The sequence below is a fragment of the Rhinatrema bivittatum genome, chromosome 3 (genome assembly GCF_901001135.1).
Source record: "Rhinatrema bivittatum chromosome 3, aRhiBiv1.1, whole genome shotgun sequence".
Classification (NCBI taxonomy): Eukaryota; Metazoa; Chordata; class Amphibia; order Gymnophiona; family Rhinatrematidae; genus Rhinatrema; species Rhinatrema bivittatum.
In genome coordinates, this window is record NC_042617.1 from 68,155,528 (window position 1) to 68,172,755 (window position 17,228).

General features: G+C 44.4%; 1 protein-coding gene across 3 annotated transcripts in view; it reads right to left on the reverse strand.

The window, feature by feature from the left end:
- Positions 1-7,662: 7,662 nt before the first annotated feature.
- Positions 7,663-17,228, reverse strand: part of PREPL (prolyl endopeptidase like) — a 125,527-nt gene continuing 115,961 nt past the window's right edge. For all 3 annotated transcript variants that reach the window (XM_029593340.1, XM_029593341.1, XM_029593339.1), the window contains one exon: positions 7,663-7,891. In XM_029593340.1, the coding sequence (XP_029449200.1) occupies positions 7,826-7,891 (66 nt within the window). In that variant the 3' untranslated portion in view covers positions 7,663-7,825. The remainder of the gene's footprint in view (positions 7,892-17,228) is intronic.

The window sequence follows — 17,228 nt, forward strand, 5'->3', positions numbered from 1 at the left end:
ACACTGAAAGTTGGCATATATCCGCTTAACATAAGAGAGGACCAGTTCTGCACTGGAACACCCCCGTCCCTGACTTAGCCAAATACATTTTCAGCCTAATAACATATTATTCAGCTATCTCAGGACCGGTCACTGTGACAGGATTTTCAAATACTGCCATTTGTCTAACTAAAGCCAGACAAACCATGCTGAGTGTTGGTCTCTATATGTTGGCAATTTTCAAATAAACCTTACCATATAATCTATATGCCTGCATTTTTCTGAAGTTGTGTTTGGTTTGCTTAGCTTATTATAAAACTCCTAGTTTGCTGGGGTAGACCGAAGAGAGTTAAATATGGGCTTATGCAAATTCTAGAACAATATCAGTTGTTTTTTTCTTTGAGGTGTAGAGAGGGTGAGAAATTTTTCAGCAAAATTACATGGATCAAGAAGAAGAGGACACAGCATCTTTTAAGAAATGGGTAAAACTTTTTCAGTGATATTTGTGCATCTTTTAGTGGGTGCAATTTTTTTTTTAGCATATATCTTGCACATTTCAAACTTATACAAACAGGAAATGTTTTTCTATTTCTGAAATTTGTCCTATTTTCTAATATATAGTAATTTTAAGGAGTGTTTTTTTTTATATGAGCCTTAAATTAGACAAATTTCACTGTATGCATAAGAGGTACAATTTTGCCCAGCCATTGTATAAAACAAAAAAAAAAAAAAGAATTAAATGTATCCAGATTTAACATATATGAAAATGGTTGGTGACACCTTGCTTGTTTGACAGCTGCATAGCTAAGTAGAACTGTCAGCACAAATGATTTGTTAGTCATGAATAGCAAAGTTGCTTACCTACAACAAGAATTCTCCAAGGACAGCAGGATGTCAAGTCTTCACACGTGTGACTTCAAATTTCTAGAAGTTCTGAGCATGCCCTGCTGGGCAGGCGCAGCGTGCTATATCTCCACGCATCCCCATGGAGCCCCCTTCAGTCCAAACTTTAGCTTAGACGAGCAGAGGTGGGTGGGTTCTGTGAAGGCTGACATTCTGCTGTCCTTGGTAGAGTTAAGCAACTCTGCTTTCTCCAAAGACAAGCAGGATGGCATGCCTCACACATGAGTAATCCCTATCTATAGACTTCCTCAAATGAGAAAGAAAGAAAAAAAAAAAGTGAAAAAAATCCAAAATGCGGGCTATCAGCAGAAACTGTTTTTTGGTGGTAACAGGCAATTTTTAAATTTTCTTTTCTTTTGGTGGGGGGGGGGGGGGGGGGGGGAGATGGGAAGTAGGAGGGGCAGCCTGGAATCAAAATAACAAGCCCTAGGGCAGTGGTTCTCAACCCTGTCCTGGGGCCCCCACCAGCCAGTCAGGTTTTCAAGATATCCACAATGAATATGCATGAGAGAACATTTGCATGCACTGCCTCCATAACATGCAAATTTTCTCTCATGCATATTCATTGTGGGTATCCTGAAAACCCGACTGGCTGGTGGGGTCCCCAGGACAGGGTTGAGAACCACTGCCCTAGGGGGATGGAGTTGGCAAAACCTATTGTCAAAGCTAGAGACCCTGTCCAAGCAATAGTGCAATGTGAATGTGTGGAGAGAACTCCATGTTTCAGCCTTGCAGATCTTCTCCATGAAGGCTGATCTTCAATGGGCTACTTATGCTGCCATGTCTCTGATACTATGAGCCTTAATGTGATCCACCAGATTCAGACCTACATAGGCATAACAGAAGGAGATGCAATCTTCTAGTCAGTTTGAGAAAGTGCACTTGGCAATGGCAATGCCAGATTTGTTGGTGTCAAACAAAACTAAAAGCTGGGTGGACTTTGTAAGGTTTTCACTCCACTCTAGATAGAAGGCCAAGGCTATCTTACAGTCCAAACTGTGTAGTGCTTGTTCACGTTTGTGGATATGTGGGCTAGGAAAGAATGCTGGAAGGACAACTGACTGGTTAAGATGGAAGTCTGACACTATCTTAGGCAGGAAATTAGGATTTGTGCACAGAACAACCCTCTTGAGAAAAAACTTGATATAAGGTGGATAAGTCACGAGGGCCTGCAGATCACTGAATATGAGCCAAAGTGACTGTCCCCAAAAAATATGAGCTTCTAGGTACCTCAGCTCACAGGAGTCTATGGGCTCAAAGGTGGTCAAAACCACACTGAAGTCTCATGACACAGCAAGAGGCTCAATGGGAGGCTTCAAGTAGCACTCACCCAGCAACTAAAGGCTGTACAGAGATGGGTTTACTTTCTACATAGCAGAAGCAAGTGTCAACTTGCACCAGGGTAAACCCTAACCAAGTTGGTTTTAAGACCTGACTCAAAAACTGCTTAATTGCATTGTACATTTTTCTATGTGGAGCAGGAGAAAGGATCTAGGACCTTTCCCTCACACAAAAAGGCAAACTACCTCCACTTTAACCTATAGGATCTTCCTCAAGGAATCCTTCCTAGAAGCCAGAATAAGAGACACATCCTAAGGAAAGTCCAGGTAATGCAAAGCTACCCTCTCAACATCCAAGTTGTGAGGGGGTAGGGATCCAATGTTGGGATGGTGCAACAGCTCCTGATTTTAAGGGAATTCCTTAGCCGAATTGGATTTCTAATGGACATCTCCCACAGGAGTAGGAACTAAATCTGTCTTGGTCAATACAGAGCCCAGAGGATCATAGTTCTGTCTCTTCTGAGTTTCAATAAGGTTTTTGCCATTAGAGGAATTGGAGGATATGTGTACAGCAGATCCTGGCCCTGATTCAAGGAAAAGGCATCCAAGGCTAATTTATCATGAATCCCCCTTCTGGAGCAGAAGGACTATCTGGTTTGCTGCTCACTTGTCCTGGGACCATTCATGGGATTCCAGGACATTTTCATCTGCCAAATATGTGGCTCTGAGAACTATTCCACAAGAAATGGTCCAGTCCCACATCTGGACCTTCTCTTGATATAGAGGGTATGATCCCATACCTCTTTGCTTGTTGATGTTGGACATCGCTACTTGATTGCCAAATGAACGAAGATAACATTTTTGGCTAACCGAACTCTGAAAAACCTCAGCTCCAGGAAATTTCTCTAATGAAGTATTTCCTAAGCAGACCAAAGTCCCTGGATGCACAGTTCCTCTACATGGGTTCCCCAACCCAGGTTGGATGCATCCATGGCTAGAGTAATTTACACTGGAGGAATTTGGAAGGGTATCCCCTCAGTCAGATTGCAATGAATCAGCCACTAGGATGCTGTCCCAAAGGTCATGAGTGGCTTGATTTCACTGCTATCTGAGTGTCCAATGGGTTCTTCTCATGTGAAGATGTGCCATGGGAATAACAGACTGCTGATGCTATGATGTTCAACATCATCAACATGTCGCATACTGATGCCTGCTGACTCATCTTATCCTCTCCACTGTGGATATCAATGTGATAATCCGCTCTTGGGGAGAATGGCTGTTGCCTGAGTAATATCTCCTATAAATTCCATTTGAGATGATAGGCCCAAGTGGTATTTGAGGTTGTTTATGATGAACCCTAGCAACTCCAACACTTGGATGGTTTTGATTTTTGATTCGTGGCACTGCTTTGAAATACTCTCTTGATCAGCCAATTGTCCAGGTAGGGGAACACATGTTCCTCCCATTTACATAGATGTGCTGCCACCGCTGCAAGACGATGTGAAAACACATGGTGCTGATGCCAGGTTGAAGGGCAATATGCAATATTGGAGGGGATGGTTCCTTACTTTAAATCTGAAATACTTCTCTATGTGAGTCTAAGCATCCTGGAAAGAATAGACCATTTCCTTTTTTCAGAAAGGGGATCAGGGGATGTGTGCCTATGGAAACTAACTTTTCACTTATCAGGTACTTGTTTCAAAGCCCTTAAGTCTAAGATGGAACAGAGCCCTCCTGTTTTTTTTTTTTTTTTGTATGGGATCAGGAAACACTTGGAGTAAAATTCATGCCCTCTTTCCCATAGTGGAATGGGCTCAATTGTATTGGCTAAGAGCCCATAGTGGAATGGACTCAATTGCATTGGCTAAGAGAAATCAACCAAGTTGTTTTTGGTAGGCGATCTGGTCGGACATCCATCTGTATCCTCTTTAAACTATGCTGATGAACCAAGTGTCTGAAGTTACCGTGACCCAACAAGTCATATAAAACCTTAAGGGGTTCTTTTCAAAAGGATTTATGAGCGTAACACTGGGTTTTATATAGGTAAATGGATGTCTGAAAATTGCTACAATGTATGCTATTGAATTGTCAATAGGTTTTACGCATGCAAGTGCACATTAAGGGCCAGATTTTAAGAGTTACGCACGGGCGTAGATTTTATAACATCTGCGCGCATGTTATAAAATCCGGGGTCGGCGCATGCAAGGGGGTGCACCTTGCACGCACCGAGCCGCACAGCCTTCCTCCATTCCCTCCGAAGACGCTCCGAAATTGGAGCGGCCTCGGAGGGAACTTTCCTTCTGCCCCACCTTCCCCTCCATTCCCCTAACTAACCCTCCCCCCAGCCCTACCTAAACCCCCCCTTACCTTTATCTGATAAGTTGTGCCTGCCTCTGGGCAGGCGTAGGTTATGCACGCCGGCCGACGGCTGGCCTGCGATCCCGGGCACAGCAGCAAATGGCCTCTGTGCCTGGAGGCTCCAGCCCCGCCCTGCTGGCTTTTTCAAGCCCTGGGACATGCGCGCGTCACCGGGCTTATGCAAAATAGGCTTGGTGCGCGCAGGAGCATATTCTCGGGGTTACGCGCGTAACCCTTTGAAAATCCGCCCCTAAGTGCGTAAATGGGCTTTTGAAAATTGCTATTATGTTACTTTTACACAGGTAAATCCTTTTGAAAATTATCCCTTTAATTTCCCTCCAACAGAAAGGTCCTCTGGTACGGATAAAGGGATCCCAGCTATGTTCTCCCAGATTCAGTCAAAATCCCATCCCAGATTTTGGCTGGGATGCTTCTGTGGATTTTGGGCTCGCTGCTATCTGGGACAAGAGTGAGATCCCATTGCTGATAGGGCTGAGAGAATGGAGGAAAACTTCTTGGGGGATAGAAATGCTTCTCAGGGCATCACTTGGAAACCTCCTGGTTGAGGGTGGGTCTAGAGTGGCAGTGGAGAGGGTCTTAATCATCACAGTAGTCTTACTCTGAGCTACTGTTTCCTTGACCTTATCAGATTCTCCCCTCCAAGTCAATTCAGTGAATCTTCCCTGGACATCCTGTTGTAGGTCTGAGGTCTGCAGCCAGGAGATTTTGTGGGCACCAATACACTACAGCGTAGGGGTGTGCATTCGTTTACAACGTATTGGCAATCCGTAACGTATAGGGCCATATTCGTTGTATTCATGGGGAAGCGAAACTTATCACAATTCCCACGAATACAACAAATCTTCACCAAATTTATTCGGCCGTCTAAAGGAGTGAATTTAAACAAATCCCCCACCTTCCTGCCCCCCCCCCCCCCAAGACTTGCAAAAACTCCCTGGTGGTCCAGCGGGGGTTGGGAGCCATCTACTGTACTCGGGCCGTCGGCTGCCGGTATTCAAAATGGCGCCGATAGCCCCTGTGACATAGTAAGGGCAAAGGCTATCGGCGCCATTTTGAATACCGGCAGCCGACGGCCCGAGAGCAGTAGATGGCTCCCGGACCCCCGCTGGACCACCAGGGACTTTTGGCAAATCTTGGGGTGGGGGGTTATAGTTAAATAAATTTTAGCCAGGAAACAAATAAGAATGGAACGGATCTGGGCCTCCCCTTGCTGAATGCAATGTATCTAACCCCCCCACGAATACGAATACCGCATGTAATGTATACGGTGCCTCTGCACATCTCTACTACAGAGACTCTCAATGCCATCTTGAAAATGTCAAAGATCAACTGGACCATGTGTTTTCAGCACTCCATGCCCTGATTTCATGTTATGCTGCTTTTGAGGAAGCTGCTCTGCCATCTTCTTTAACTGCTTCATTGTGTCCTAAATATACTGGCTCATAAAAAGCTGTAGGATATTATGCAGGCATAGAGTTTTAACTCTGGGGCATTGACAAATGGGTTCTAGACCTCTTGGCCTTCTTGACAGTGGATTCAACTACCACAAATTGGCGAGGAACCTGCTCTCTCTGACATCCAGGAGCCTTCTGGACATATACATTGTGTCTTCCTTCTTATTAACCAGAGCCAGTTAGGGATCTCTCCCACATTCTCATCTGTGCCTTCTAAAGGATCTCATGGACAGGCACAACCATGATATTCTTTGGGGGTTCCACAAAATGGTGGTTCCTGATATTAATTCCCATCCAGGAACTGGGATCGAAGCCCGTCTACTGGGTGTCAAGAGGGATTCCAGCAGGGGCTGGATGTCTATCTGCAGAGACACTGATACCGAAGCACTGATGCTTTGCATCATACGAGCCAGAGTCTCTTAACTCTTCCTATCCAGCTCCTCTGCAAAAGTTGCCAATGCCAACATGGCCTGGGTGACAGGAGAATACAGATCTTTCTGGAATATAAGAGATGTATTGGTGGCTGTTTCCTGGTGCCATGATTCCCAGGAATGAATGGAGGATGGGCTCTTTTCTCCCTGGGAAAGTTTTGGGGGATTAAAGGCTACTGCCAGAAGATCCCTGCTCCCAGCACTGCACATTGATAGAGACTGATGCAGATGCTTATTTGTCTTTGCTTGATACATGTTATCCGAGTTCTGCTATGACACTATTGAAGAGGGAGAATCCTTTGCTCTCTTTGGATGGAAAGAGCCAGGCAGCCTGTTGTTGTGGTCCTTTCTGATGCTCAATGTCGAAAGGGATTGATTCGCCTTACTCCTCCAATGTTAATGTACTTCCAGTGATTAGTGTAGCTCCTGTGTCCCTCAATGTTGGTTTCCAATGCCAAAACCGATAGGTCATTCTTATGATACCTAAAATGCCAGGAAAAAATGCCCTATAGGGGTCAAAGTCGCACAGAAGGAAAACCTTGAATGTTGTGGTCAGCCCCCACAATAGGCATGATCCTTTTGTAAAAGGGGCACTTTTCAAAGCTGCTGGATTTCTTCTCCTTCTGTGGCATCAATTGAAAAATTAGCAAAGTGAAATCAAATGGATATGTGGGAAGAATGAGACTGGAGCTAGTGCGCCATGCAGTTGCCAAAAAATAAGAAACTTAAGTGCTCAAAATCTAAACAAAAGTGACTAAAGCAGTGGTTCCCATGCCTGTCCTGGGGACCCCCCAGCCAGTCAGGTTTTCAGGATATCCACAAGGAATATGCTTGCACATGCAATTTTTCTCTCATGCATATTCCTTGTGGATATCCTGAAAACCTGACTGGCTGGGGGATCCCCAGGACAAGGGTGGGAACCTCTGGACTAAAGGGATGAATATGAGATTGCAGGATCCCATAAAGGAGTCCTGCAATCAAAATATTTGCTGGCAAGCAGGACAGAAAAAAGTCTGTGACCAATGGGCTCTGTGGAAAAGATGAGATGGAAGGAGCCCCGTGTGGATGCATGGAAATATAACAAGCTGTACATGCCCAGTAGGGTATGCTTAAGTTTCTAGAAACTTTGAAGTAAACTTCTGCACCAGCCTCCATCTGATGATACCACCCATGTGTGAGGACTGCTATCTTACTTGCCTTTAGAGAACATATTGTACAAAACAAAGAGAATTTTCAAATATAACTCATTTTATTCTTCACAACTGTATTTTATACATTTTTAAATAAGATTTACAAAATCTCAATGACAGACATCTTCTAAAATTGTAAGAAAACAGTGTTTAATAGGTTCTGATATAAAACTGGCAGCTTCCTTGATTTCAGAAGAAAAGGTCACATCTTATCTTGGAGGCTCTTGTTTGGCAAGTCCAAGTTCCTTATACAAAAAGGCAAAATGTCTTGCAACCTAAAACATGAAAATACAGTTTGTTAAATGACTTGTGTTATTCTATATAATGAAAGCTAGAATCTGTCTGTCAGCTATTGGTCAAAGAAAATATCAGGAAATGTACTGTCATGATAGGTGGCAATGTACTACATAAAGTACTTCTCTTCTTCTCCCTTCCTCCATCATTTCTCCTCAGTTTGGCACAAAACCACTAATGTGAATGAATTTTCCCACCCTACCATTGTGGTCAACCAAGCCCATAACTGCAGCAGAAGAAATTCTCTGCTATTGTTAGAAAGGGGCTCCAGGTTGGGTTGTCGCAAATGTGATAGTGATAGGGTGCTCCAGCAGAAGGCAACAGGTCTTGGGGCCCTGGATATTCTGGAGGGGGGGAACGGCGGATAGGGAGATAGGCTGGGGCAGTTTATGGATGGTAGACTCATGCTATGCCAGCGGCAGTGTTGGGCACAGTAGGGGAGGAATGGCAGCAGAGACCCTTACATTTAACAGTGGTGGGGGTGGACTGAGAGAGAGGAAGCAATGGAGCTGGGGGGGGGGTTGGTCTATGAAATAGTGAACAGGAGCTAGAGAAATTTGTAGGAGGAGGAGGAATGGGGACTTGGGGTGAAAAGCTCTTCTGTGCTGCTTGAAGGTTCACATTGGTGACTATCTGCAACTAAAGTGGACATAACCAGCAGGCATCTGACGGCTTAACACATGCACAAACAAAGAACTTCCCTCTTATCCATATACACTCTACACCCAAAGAATGAATACATAAGAACATAAGAAGTTGGCATACTAGGTCAGACCAAGGGTCCATCAAGCCCAGCATCCTGTTTCCAACAGTGGCCAATCTAGGTTACAAGTACCTGGTAAGTACCCAAAAATTAAGTAGACCCCATGCTACTAATGCCAGTAATAGCAGTGGCTAGTCCCTAAATCAACTTGATAAATAGCAGTTAATGGACTTCTCCTTCACAGGCCGATACAGTAAGGACGCGTAAGAAAGAGTGCGACAGTGCCGGGCACACCCTCGTTTGCTGCGCGCATAGTTTGGATCACATACCGCTCGATACAGTATTCAAATGAGACGCAAATGCAAGCCGCGTCCATGAAGCGGTAGGCGTGCGCAATCCATTTTACTGTATAGAGCGGTATACAGTGCCTATACAGTATCCTAGGTGCGCTGGTACCTGTCATTTCAAATGTCATTCCACCAGGAAAGTGGATGGTTCTCCTACAGACCCCGCTGCCTTGAGCGCCCAGCGCCAGCAAGCCCCAGCAGCTGGCGATCGGCGGCAGGGAGCGCAACAAAGCACCTGTGCGTGCAGCTCCGATTTTCCGCCTCCTTCTGACGGCAAGAGAGAGACGAAATTTCATGGCAAACTTTCCCCCAGCCCCCGCTCACCTGCCCTGGCCACGGCCACGCAAGCCCCCAGCAGCAGCAGCAGAAGGCGTCCATGGGTGTAGGTCTCCCGTGAACGCATGCCGTGACCTGAACGCCCGGCTGGACGTCCGAGGTCACGGCGTGCGTTCATGCACCTTCGCTGCCTTGAGCACCCAATTGGACGTACAGGCGTGCGTTCATGCACCTTCGCTGGCGGGGGCTGCTGGAAGCCGCCTCGCATGGGGAGCGCCCGATCCGCCCCGGGCTCCTGAAGCCACTCTCGCCGCCGGCTGCCCCTGGGAAGCAGGGGAGCCGCGGTACGCGCCTCGGGAGGAGGGGAGAGAGGACTGGGGCTGCTCTGGAGCTGTCAGCGCGCCCGTGCCCGCACGGGAGACCGGCACCCATGGACGCCTTCTGCTGCTGCTGCTGGGGGCTTGCGTGGCCGCGGCCAGGGCAGGTGAGCGGGGGCTGGGGGAAAGTTTGCCATGAAATTGTCTCTCTCTTGCCGTCCGAAGGAGGCGGAAAATCGGAGCTGCAAGCACAGGTGCTTTGTTGCGCTCCCTGCCGCCGATCGCCAGCTGCTGGGGCTTGCCTGACGCTTGTCAAGCTGGCAATCCTCGATGCCCGAGTGTAATACAGAAATGATTTTCACCCTGCGCCTTGCTTTATTTTTTGTAATAATTTTTCCCCCTTGTTCGAGAACCATTTTTTTCTGTGGATTGGGTTGGTTTGGGACTGGGCGGCTAAGTTCACCACACTAACGCCAGGGTCAGGTTAGGCGGTAAATTTGCAGGTTAAAGACGCGGCAAAATAGCTGGTTAAAAAGGCGATAATCTGGGCGCACGTTACTGTATCTGAGAGAATAGCTAATCCGATCATTAACATATCATATACATGCCGCGGGCGGAATGGGATACGCGTCTATTTCAAGAAGCGATAAGGACGCGTAAAACCGGATACTGAATCACGGGTTAGACATACGCGTCCAAATTGTGCGTACAAAGCAGGTTAGAAACAGGGTAACCGCGGCCGCACTTTATGTATCGGCCTGTCAGGAACTTATCCAAACCTTTTTTAAACCCAGCTACTCTAACCACCCTAACTACATCCTCTGGCAACAAATTCCAGAGCTTAATTGTGAACTGAGTGAAAGAATTTTTTCTGATTTGTATTAAATGTGCTATTTGCTAACTTCATGAAGAACCCCCTGGGTCCTTCTATTAGCCGAAAGAGTAAACAACTGATTCACATTTACGCATTCTAGACCTCTCATGATTTTATAGATCTCTATCATATCCCCCCTCCTAAGCCATCTCCTCTCCAAAATTAACAGCCCTAATCTCTTTAGCCTTTCCTCATAGAGGGGCTGTTGCATCCCCTCTATCATTTTGGTCACCCTTCTTAGTACCTTCCCCAGTGCAACTATATTTTTTTTTGAGATGCAGCGATCTTAGAACTGTACACAGTACTCAAGGTGTGGTCTCACCATGGAGTGATACAGAGGCATTATGACTTTCTCTGTTTTATTAACCATTCCCTTCCTAATAATTCCTAACATTATTTGCTTTTTTGATCGCCACAGCACACTGAGCCGACGATTTCAATGTATTAACCACTATGATGCCTAGATTCTTTTCCTAATATGGAACCTAACATTGTGTAACTACAGCATGGGTTATTTTTCCCTATATGCATCACCTTGCACTTGTTCACATTGCAAGACTGGCAGATGAAATTTAAAGTCCTCAATCAATTTATCACAATCCAAATGTGATTTAACTACTCTGAATAATTTTGCATCATCTGAAAATTTTATTTTCTCACTTGTGGCATTCCTTTCCAAATCATTAATATATTGAAAAGTATTAGTCCAAGTACATATCCCTGAGACACTCTACTGTTTTACCTTTATGCACTGAGAAAATTGATCATTTAATCCTACTCTTTGTTTCCTACCTTTTAACCAATTTGCAATCCACAAAAGGACATCGCCTTCTGTCCCATGACTTTTTAGTTTTCTTAGAAGCCTCTCATGAGGGACTTTGTCAAACACCTTCTGAAAATTCAAATACACTACTTCTACTGGTTCACCTTTATCCACATGTTTATTAACCCCTTCAAAAAATTGAAGCAGATTTGTGAGGCATGACATCCTTTGGGTAAAACCATGCTGGCTGTGTTCCATTAAACCAGTGGTCCCCAAACCTGTCCTGGAGGGCCACCAGCCAGTCGGGTTTTTGGGATATCCACAATGAATATGCATGAGAGAAAATTTGCATCTTATGGAGGCAGTGCATGCAAATTTTCTCTCATGCATATTCATTGAGGATATCCCAAAAACCCGACTGGCTGGTGGCCCTCCAGGACAGGTTTGGGGACCACTGCATTAAACCATGTCTTTCTGTGATTTTGATCTTAGAATAGTTTCCACTATTTTTCCCAGCACTGAAGTCAGGCTCACCAGTCTATAGTTTCCTGGATCACCTCTGGACCCCTTTTTAAATATTGGGGTTACATTGGCCACCCTCCAGTCTTCAGGTACAATGGATGACTTTAATGATAGGTTACAAATTTTAACGAATAGATTTGAAATTTCATTTTTGAGTTCCTTCAGAACCCTGGGGTGCATATTAAGTGGTTCTGGTGATTTTGCTACTCTTTAGTTTGTCAATCTGGCCTACTCCATCTTCCAGGTTCACTGTGATTTGGATCAGTTAATCTGACCCATAAACTTTGAAAACCATCTCTGGGAACTGTATCGTCCCAACATCCTCATTAGTAAACATAGAAGCAATGAATTCGTTTAGGGGCAGATTTTGAAAGCAGCGCGCGCGGGGTACATTTGTGCTCGCTACCTGGCGTGCACAAATGTACACCCGATTTTATAACATGCGCGCACTGCCCAGGGCTTGTGCGTGCTGCCGAGCCTATGCACAGGTTTCCTGCTTCGGATATGTTTTGCTCTTAACGTGACAATGCTTATGCTTTTTCCTATTTTCTTCAGATGGGATCCTTCCAATTTTTGAAGGATGATTTTTGGCTAAAATAGCTTCTTTCACCTCACCTTTTAACTATGCTAATAGTTTGGCCTTCCTTCCACTTTTCTTAATGCATGGAATACATTTGGTCTGCCCTTCTAAGATGCTATTTTTTTTTTTAACTATGTCCACATCTGTTGTACACTTTTAACCTTTGCAGCTGTACATTTCAGCTTTTTCTTCATTTTATCAAAGTTTTCATTTTGAAAACTGTGTTAATGCTGTACATTTACATATTGTCCACCTTCCAGTCATTAGTTCAAATTTGATCATGTTATGTTCACTACTGCCAAATGACCCCCAACACCGATACCTCTCTCACCAAATCCTGCATTCCACTAAGAATTAGATCTAAAATAGCTCCCTCTCTCATCAGTTCCTGAACCAATTGCTCCATGAAGCAGCTGTTTATTCCATCAAGGAACTTTGTCTCTAGCATGTATTGAAGTTAAATTTACCCAGTCAATACTGGGGTAATTGAAATCTCCCATTATTACTGCACTGCCAAATTGGTTAGCTTCCCTGATTTCTCTTTGCATTTCATGGTCCAACTCATCATTTCGCCAGGTGGATGGTAGTATACAATTATTACTATACTATAACCCAACACACATGGGATTTCTACCCATATAGATTCTACTGAGCATTTAGTGTCTTGTATGATCTTTATCCAGTTGGACTCCTGCCCTCCCAGACATAAAGTGCCACATCCCCACCAAGTTGATCCTCCTTATCATTGCAATGATATTTGTACCCTGATATAGCAGTATCCCACTGGTTTTCCTCCTTCCATCAGGTCTCTGAGATGGTAATTATGTCCATCTCATCATTCACTGCTATACACTCTAATTCTCCTAGCATTGGCATACAGACATTTCAAAGTGTGTTTTTTGTTTATATTAACCTGCTTTCCAGTTGATAGGGATAATTTGGAATCCTTTAACTCAGGTAATTATTTATAGGCACATGGACTGCTTTTGCTTTTAGTGTAACCTCTCTATTGGGATGCCCTAACTCTCCTGTTTCATTAGTATCCTTCGAAGATACCTTCCTCCAAACCATGCACTGCTGAGTAACTTTCGGCTTTCCCCCTTGTTCTAGTTTAAAAGCTGCTCTATCTCCTTTTTAAAATTTAGCGCCAGCACCTGGTGCCACTCTGGTTAAGGTGGAGCCCGTTCTTTCAGAAAAGCCCCCCCCCCCCCCACCCTTCCCCCAAAAGGTTGCCCATTTTCTTACAAAACTGAATCCCTCTTCCATGCACCTTCTCATCCACGCACTGAGACTCCGGAGCTTTGCCTACCTTTGAGGACCTGCACAGGGAGCATTGCAGAGAATGCCACCCTGGAATTTCTGGATTTCAGCTTTCTACCTAAAATCCTAAAATTTGGCTTCCAGAACCTCCCTCCCATGTTTTCCTATGTCATTGGTGCCCATATGTACCACACCAGCCGGTTCCTCCCCAGCACTGTCTAAAATCCTATCTAGGGGAGGCGTGAGGTCTGCCACCTTCGCACGAGGTGGTTCTTACATCCACCAGCCACCCGGCTATCTACATTTCTAATAATCGAATCACCAACTATTATTTATTTATTTATTTAAATTCTTTTAATATACCGACGCTCAAGACCAGGTCTTATCGTACCGGTTTACAATAAACTAGGGGGTGAACCAGATAACAATGAAAGCAAAAAGTTACATTATAACAGGGAATGTGGAACTAGGCTGTTAGAAGAAAGGATAGTTTAACAATTTCAAACTGGAGAGCAGAGCATATAAGCAGAAAGTAGGTGCTTACATGGTAAGAGTTATATACAGATTTACAAATTTACATAGTGTATACGATAAGGTAAGTTATATGAAAGTGTAGTTGGCTGAAAAACAGTTCCTTTGAGTTGCGGAAAGAGGAGGCAACCGTGGGGTATGTGACTGTGTGGGTGACCCTGAGGCTTCTTCAGGGGATATGCTTGGGCGAACAGCCAAGTTTTTAATTTTTTTCTGAAAGTAATATGGCAATGTTCCTGGCGGAGATCTGGCGGGAGAGAGTTCCAGTGATGACAGCAGACCTAACCCTTCCCTCCTGGGCAGTAGCCCTGGGAGAGCGTCCTCGGTGCGAGAGGACAATGCATCATCTGGAGAGCAGGTCCTTGCTACAGGATCACTTCCTGCTACTAATGGGTGAGGAGAAGGGGCAATACAGTAAGGGTAAAGTGAGAGGCACTAGACCGTGTGTACTATGCCGTGGATTATGTGAACTTTTAATCCACTCATTTATGACAGTTATTCTGCTAGTTGCTTTTTAACAACATTTAATAAGGGGCCTCTGAGAACTCCCTCTATCATATAATTATTTTAAAATTTGTTGCCCACCTAGACACAGTTACCAGAGGGAGAGAATAATGTTTAATTTCCTGGAGGATTCAAGCAATATTTCCTCTAATTTATTTGCCTGGCACTCTGAGTGATTTTGTGTACTTGCACATCTTTTAGTCCTGGGGGAATTCTGCGCTCCTGTGGAGAACAAGATTTGCACAGAATTCCCCTCCTGTGCAGAATTGCCAAATTCTGTGCAGAAAATAGCAGGGGAGACCCCCCAGCATGCTGCGAACAGAGTGCACGAAGACGGCCAGTGTGTGCCGCGAGAAGCGCTCCATTCGCGGCGAAGATGGAAGGTCCCCTTGTGCCGCGAACGGAGTGTGCTCCTCTTGCGGCAAAAATAAAGGCCCTGGTGAGAATGTGTGTGAGAGAGACAGCAGAAGGGTGTGAGAGAGAGAGAGAGCACGGGAGGGGATGCTTGAGTGTGGGTTTCAGAGAGAGGGAGCCTATATGAGGAAATTGTGAAGGAGTGTGTATGTGTGTGAGAGATTGGGAGCTCGTGTGTATGAAAAAGGGATTGTTTGTATGTGAGGGTGCTAGCCTGTGTGAAGGGATTGTGTAAGTGTGAGTCACAGCCTGTGTGAAGGGGTGCGTGAGAGAGAGAGATAGGTAACCTGTGTGAGGATGTATGTGTGAGAGAGAAAGGGAGCTTGTGTGGATGTGTTGCAAGAGAGGGCCCTGTTTGAGGGGATGTGTGTGTGCGAGAGAGTGAGGGAGCCTGTATGAGGGAGTGTGTATGTGTACTAGAGAGAGGGAGCATGTGTGTGAGAGAGGGAGGGATAGAGGAAGCCTGTGTGAGGGGTAGTACTGAGAATGGGGTCAAACTCTGGGACTGGCAATAGAGTGGAAGGGGTTGAGCCTAGAGGTGGAGGGGAGAGATATTAGCAGGTGGAGGAGTTGGGGCCTGAGAGGGCAAAATGGTCAGGAGAGTAGGGAGACAGAGTGGAAGGGACACTCTTATAGTGAATTTCTAGGGAAATTCTGCTCTAAATATTTAAAATTCTGCATCTTTAATAACTTTTTCTGTATTAATTTAAAATGTAAATTGACTGTCATGTAAATTGTGTTATTTTGACCAATATAAAGTTTGCAGAATTTTACGTTTTTTTTGCGCAGAATTCCCCCAGGAGCAATCTTTCAGGCCTACAACCTCAATCTTGTGTATAGTGCCCTGAAAATATCATTGGAATATTCTTTTTCTTTCAAAAATAAAATGGGTGTTCCATACGTCTGGCTGGTTACTTATTTTTGTTATTTTTTCATTGCTTTTCACTCCTACATTTCAGGTTTCCCCCTTACTTTTCATTGCTGCATTTTGCTGGCATCCCTTCAGCACTCATTCATCCCTCCCATCTAAGCTCTCTTCTCCCCTTCCCGCTAGCCCTGACTTAGTCAGACACCAAAGTTATAACCATATACTATTGGTGTAAGGCTGGTATCTCCATAATGATTCTAGGCTAACCATTTACGAAGGCTCATTTTTCCTATTCATATTCCATGCCTCCTTTTGAAGCAACTACAACTGCAGGGGGGTGGAATAGTTTATGAGCTCTGAAAGAAGGCTGCCTTCAGGGTAGAGAGAGTGCATAATACAAATCTCCTCTTATTTATAGTATCCTGATTGCCAGTTTCCTGAATGCTCTCATAAAAAGCAGTTTAAATTATCTGTGCTGCTTTTTGTGCTAGAAAACATGGAGCCTGTTGTAAAGTTAATCTGTAATCCTCTCATGTCCAATTACTAAGTTAAATGTTGATGATGTTATTTGCTCAAGGCTCCACTGGATAAAAGCAGGCAAGAAGCAAAAAAATAGTTTTTATAAATTAGACTTTAAGGGGAAAGAAAATGGGAGGATTATACATTCTCCATTTATGTTGAACTGCAAAGCAAGAAATGTAAGCTTATCGTGCACTATGGCAGTGAAAAGTCAGTTAAAAGAGCCTAGGGACACTCCTTCACATATATGTAAATAGTATCTTCACTGGATAAAAACACTTCATTTTCTTAAATGTTATTTATGTTTGACATTTATAATCTGCCTTTCAAAGTAACAAACCTACCCAAGATGAGGAACAACAGAAATAAAGCCAACAAGCAATGAACTAAGGCAAGGAGTCCTTTTCATCTCAAAGTGCAACCTGAATGCAGGGGATGTCCAACTTCTCCTTAGATCTCATGTTCTTTATATTTGCTGTCAACCCTATGGCTTGACATGTGTGAAGTGCAATAAGAACATAAGAACATGCTATACTGGGTCAGACCAAGGGTCCATCAAGCCCAGCATCCTGTTTCCAACAGTGACCAATCCAGGCCATAAGAACCGGGCAAGTACTCAAAAACTAAGTCTATTCCATGTTACTGTTGCTAGTAATAGCAGTGCCTATTTTCTAAGTCAATGTAATCAATTGCAGGTAATGGACTTCTCCTCCAAGAACTTGTCCAATCCTTTTTTTTAGACACAGCTATACTAACTGCACTAACCACATCCTCTGGCAACAAATTCCAGAGTTTAATTGTGGGTTGAGTGAAACAGAAGTTTCTCTGATTAGTTTTAAA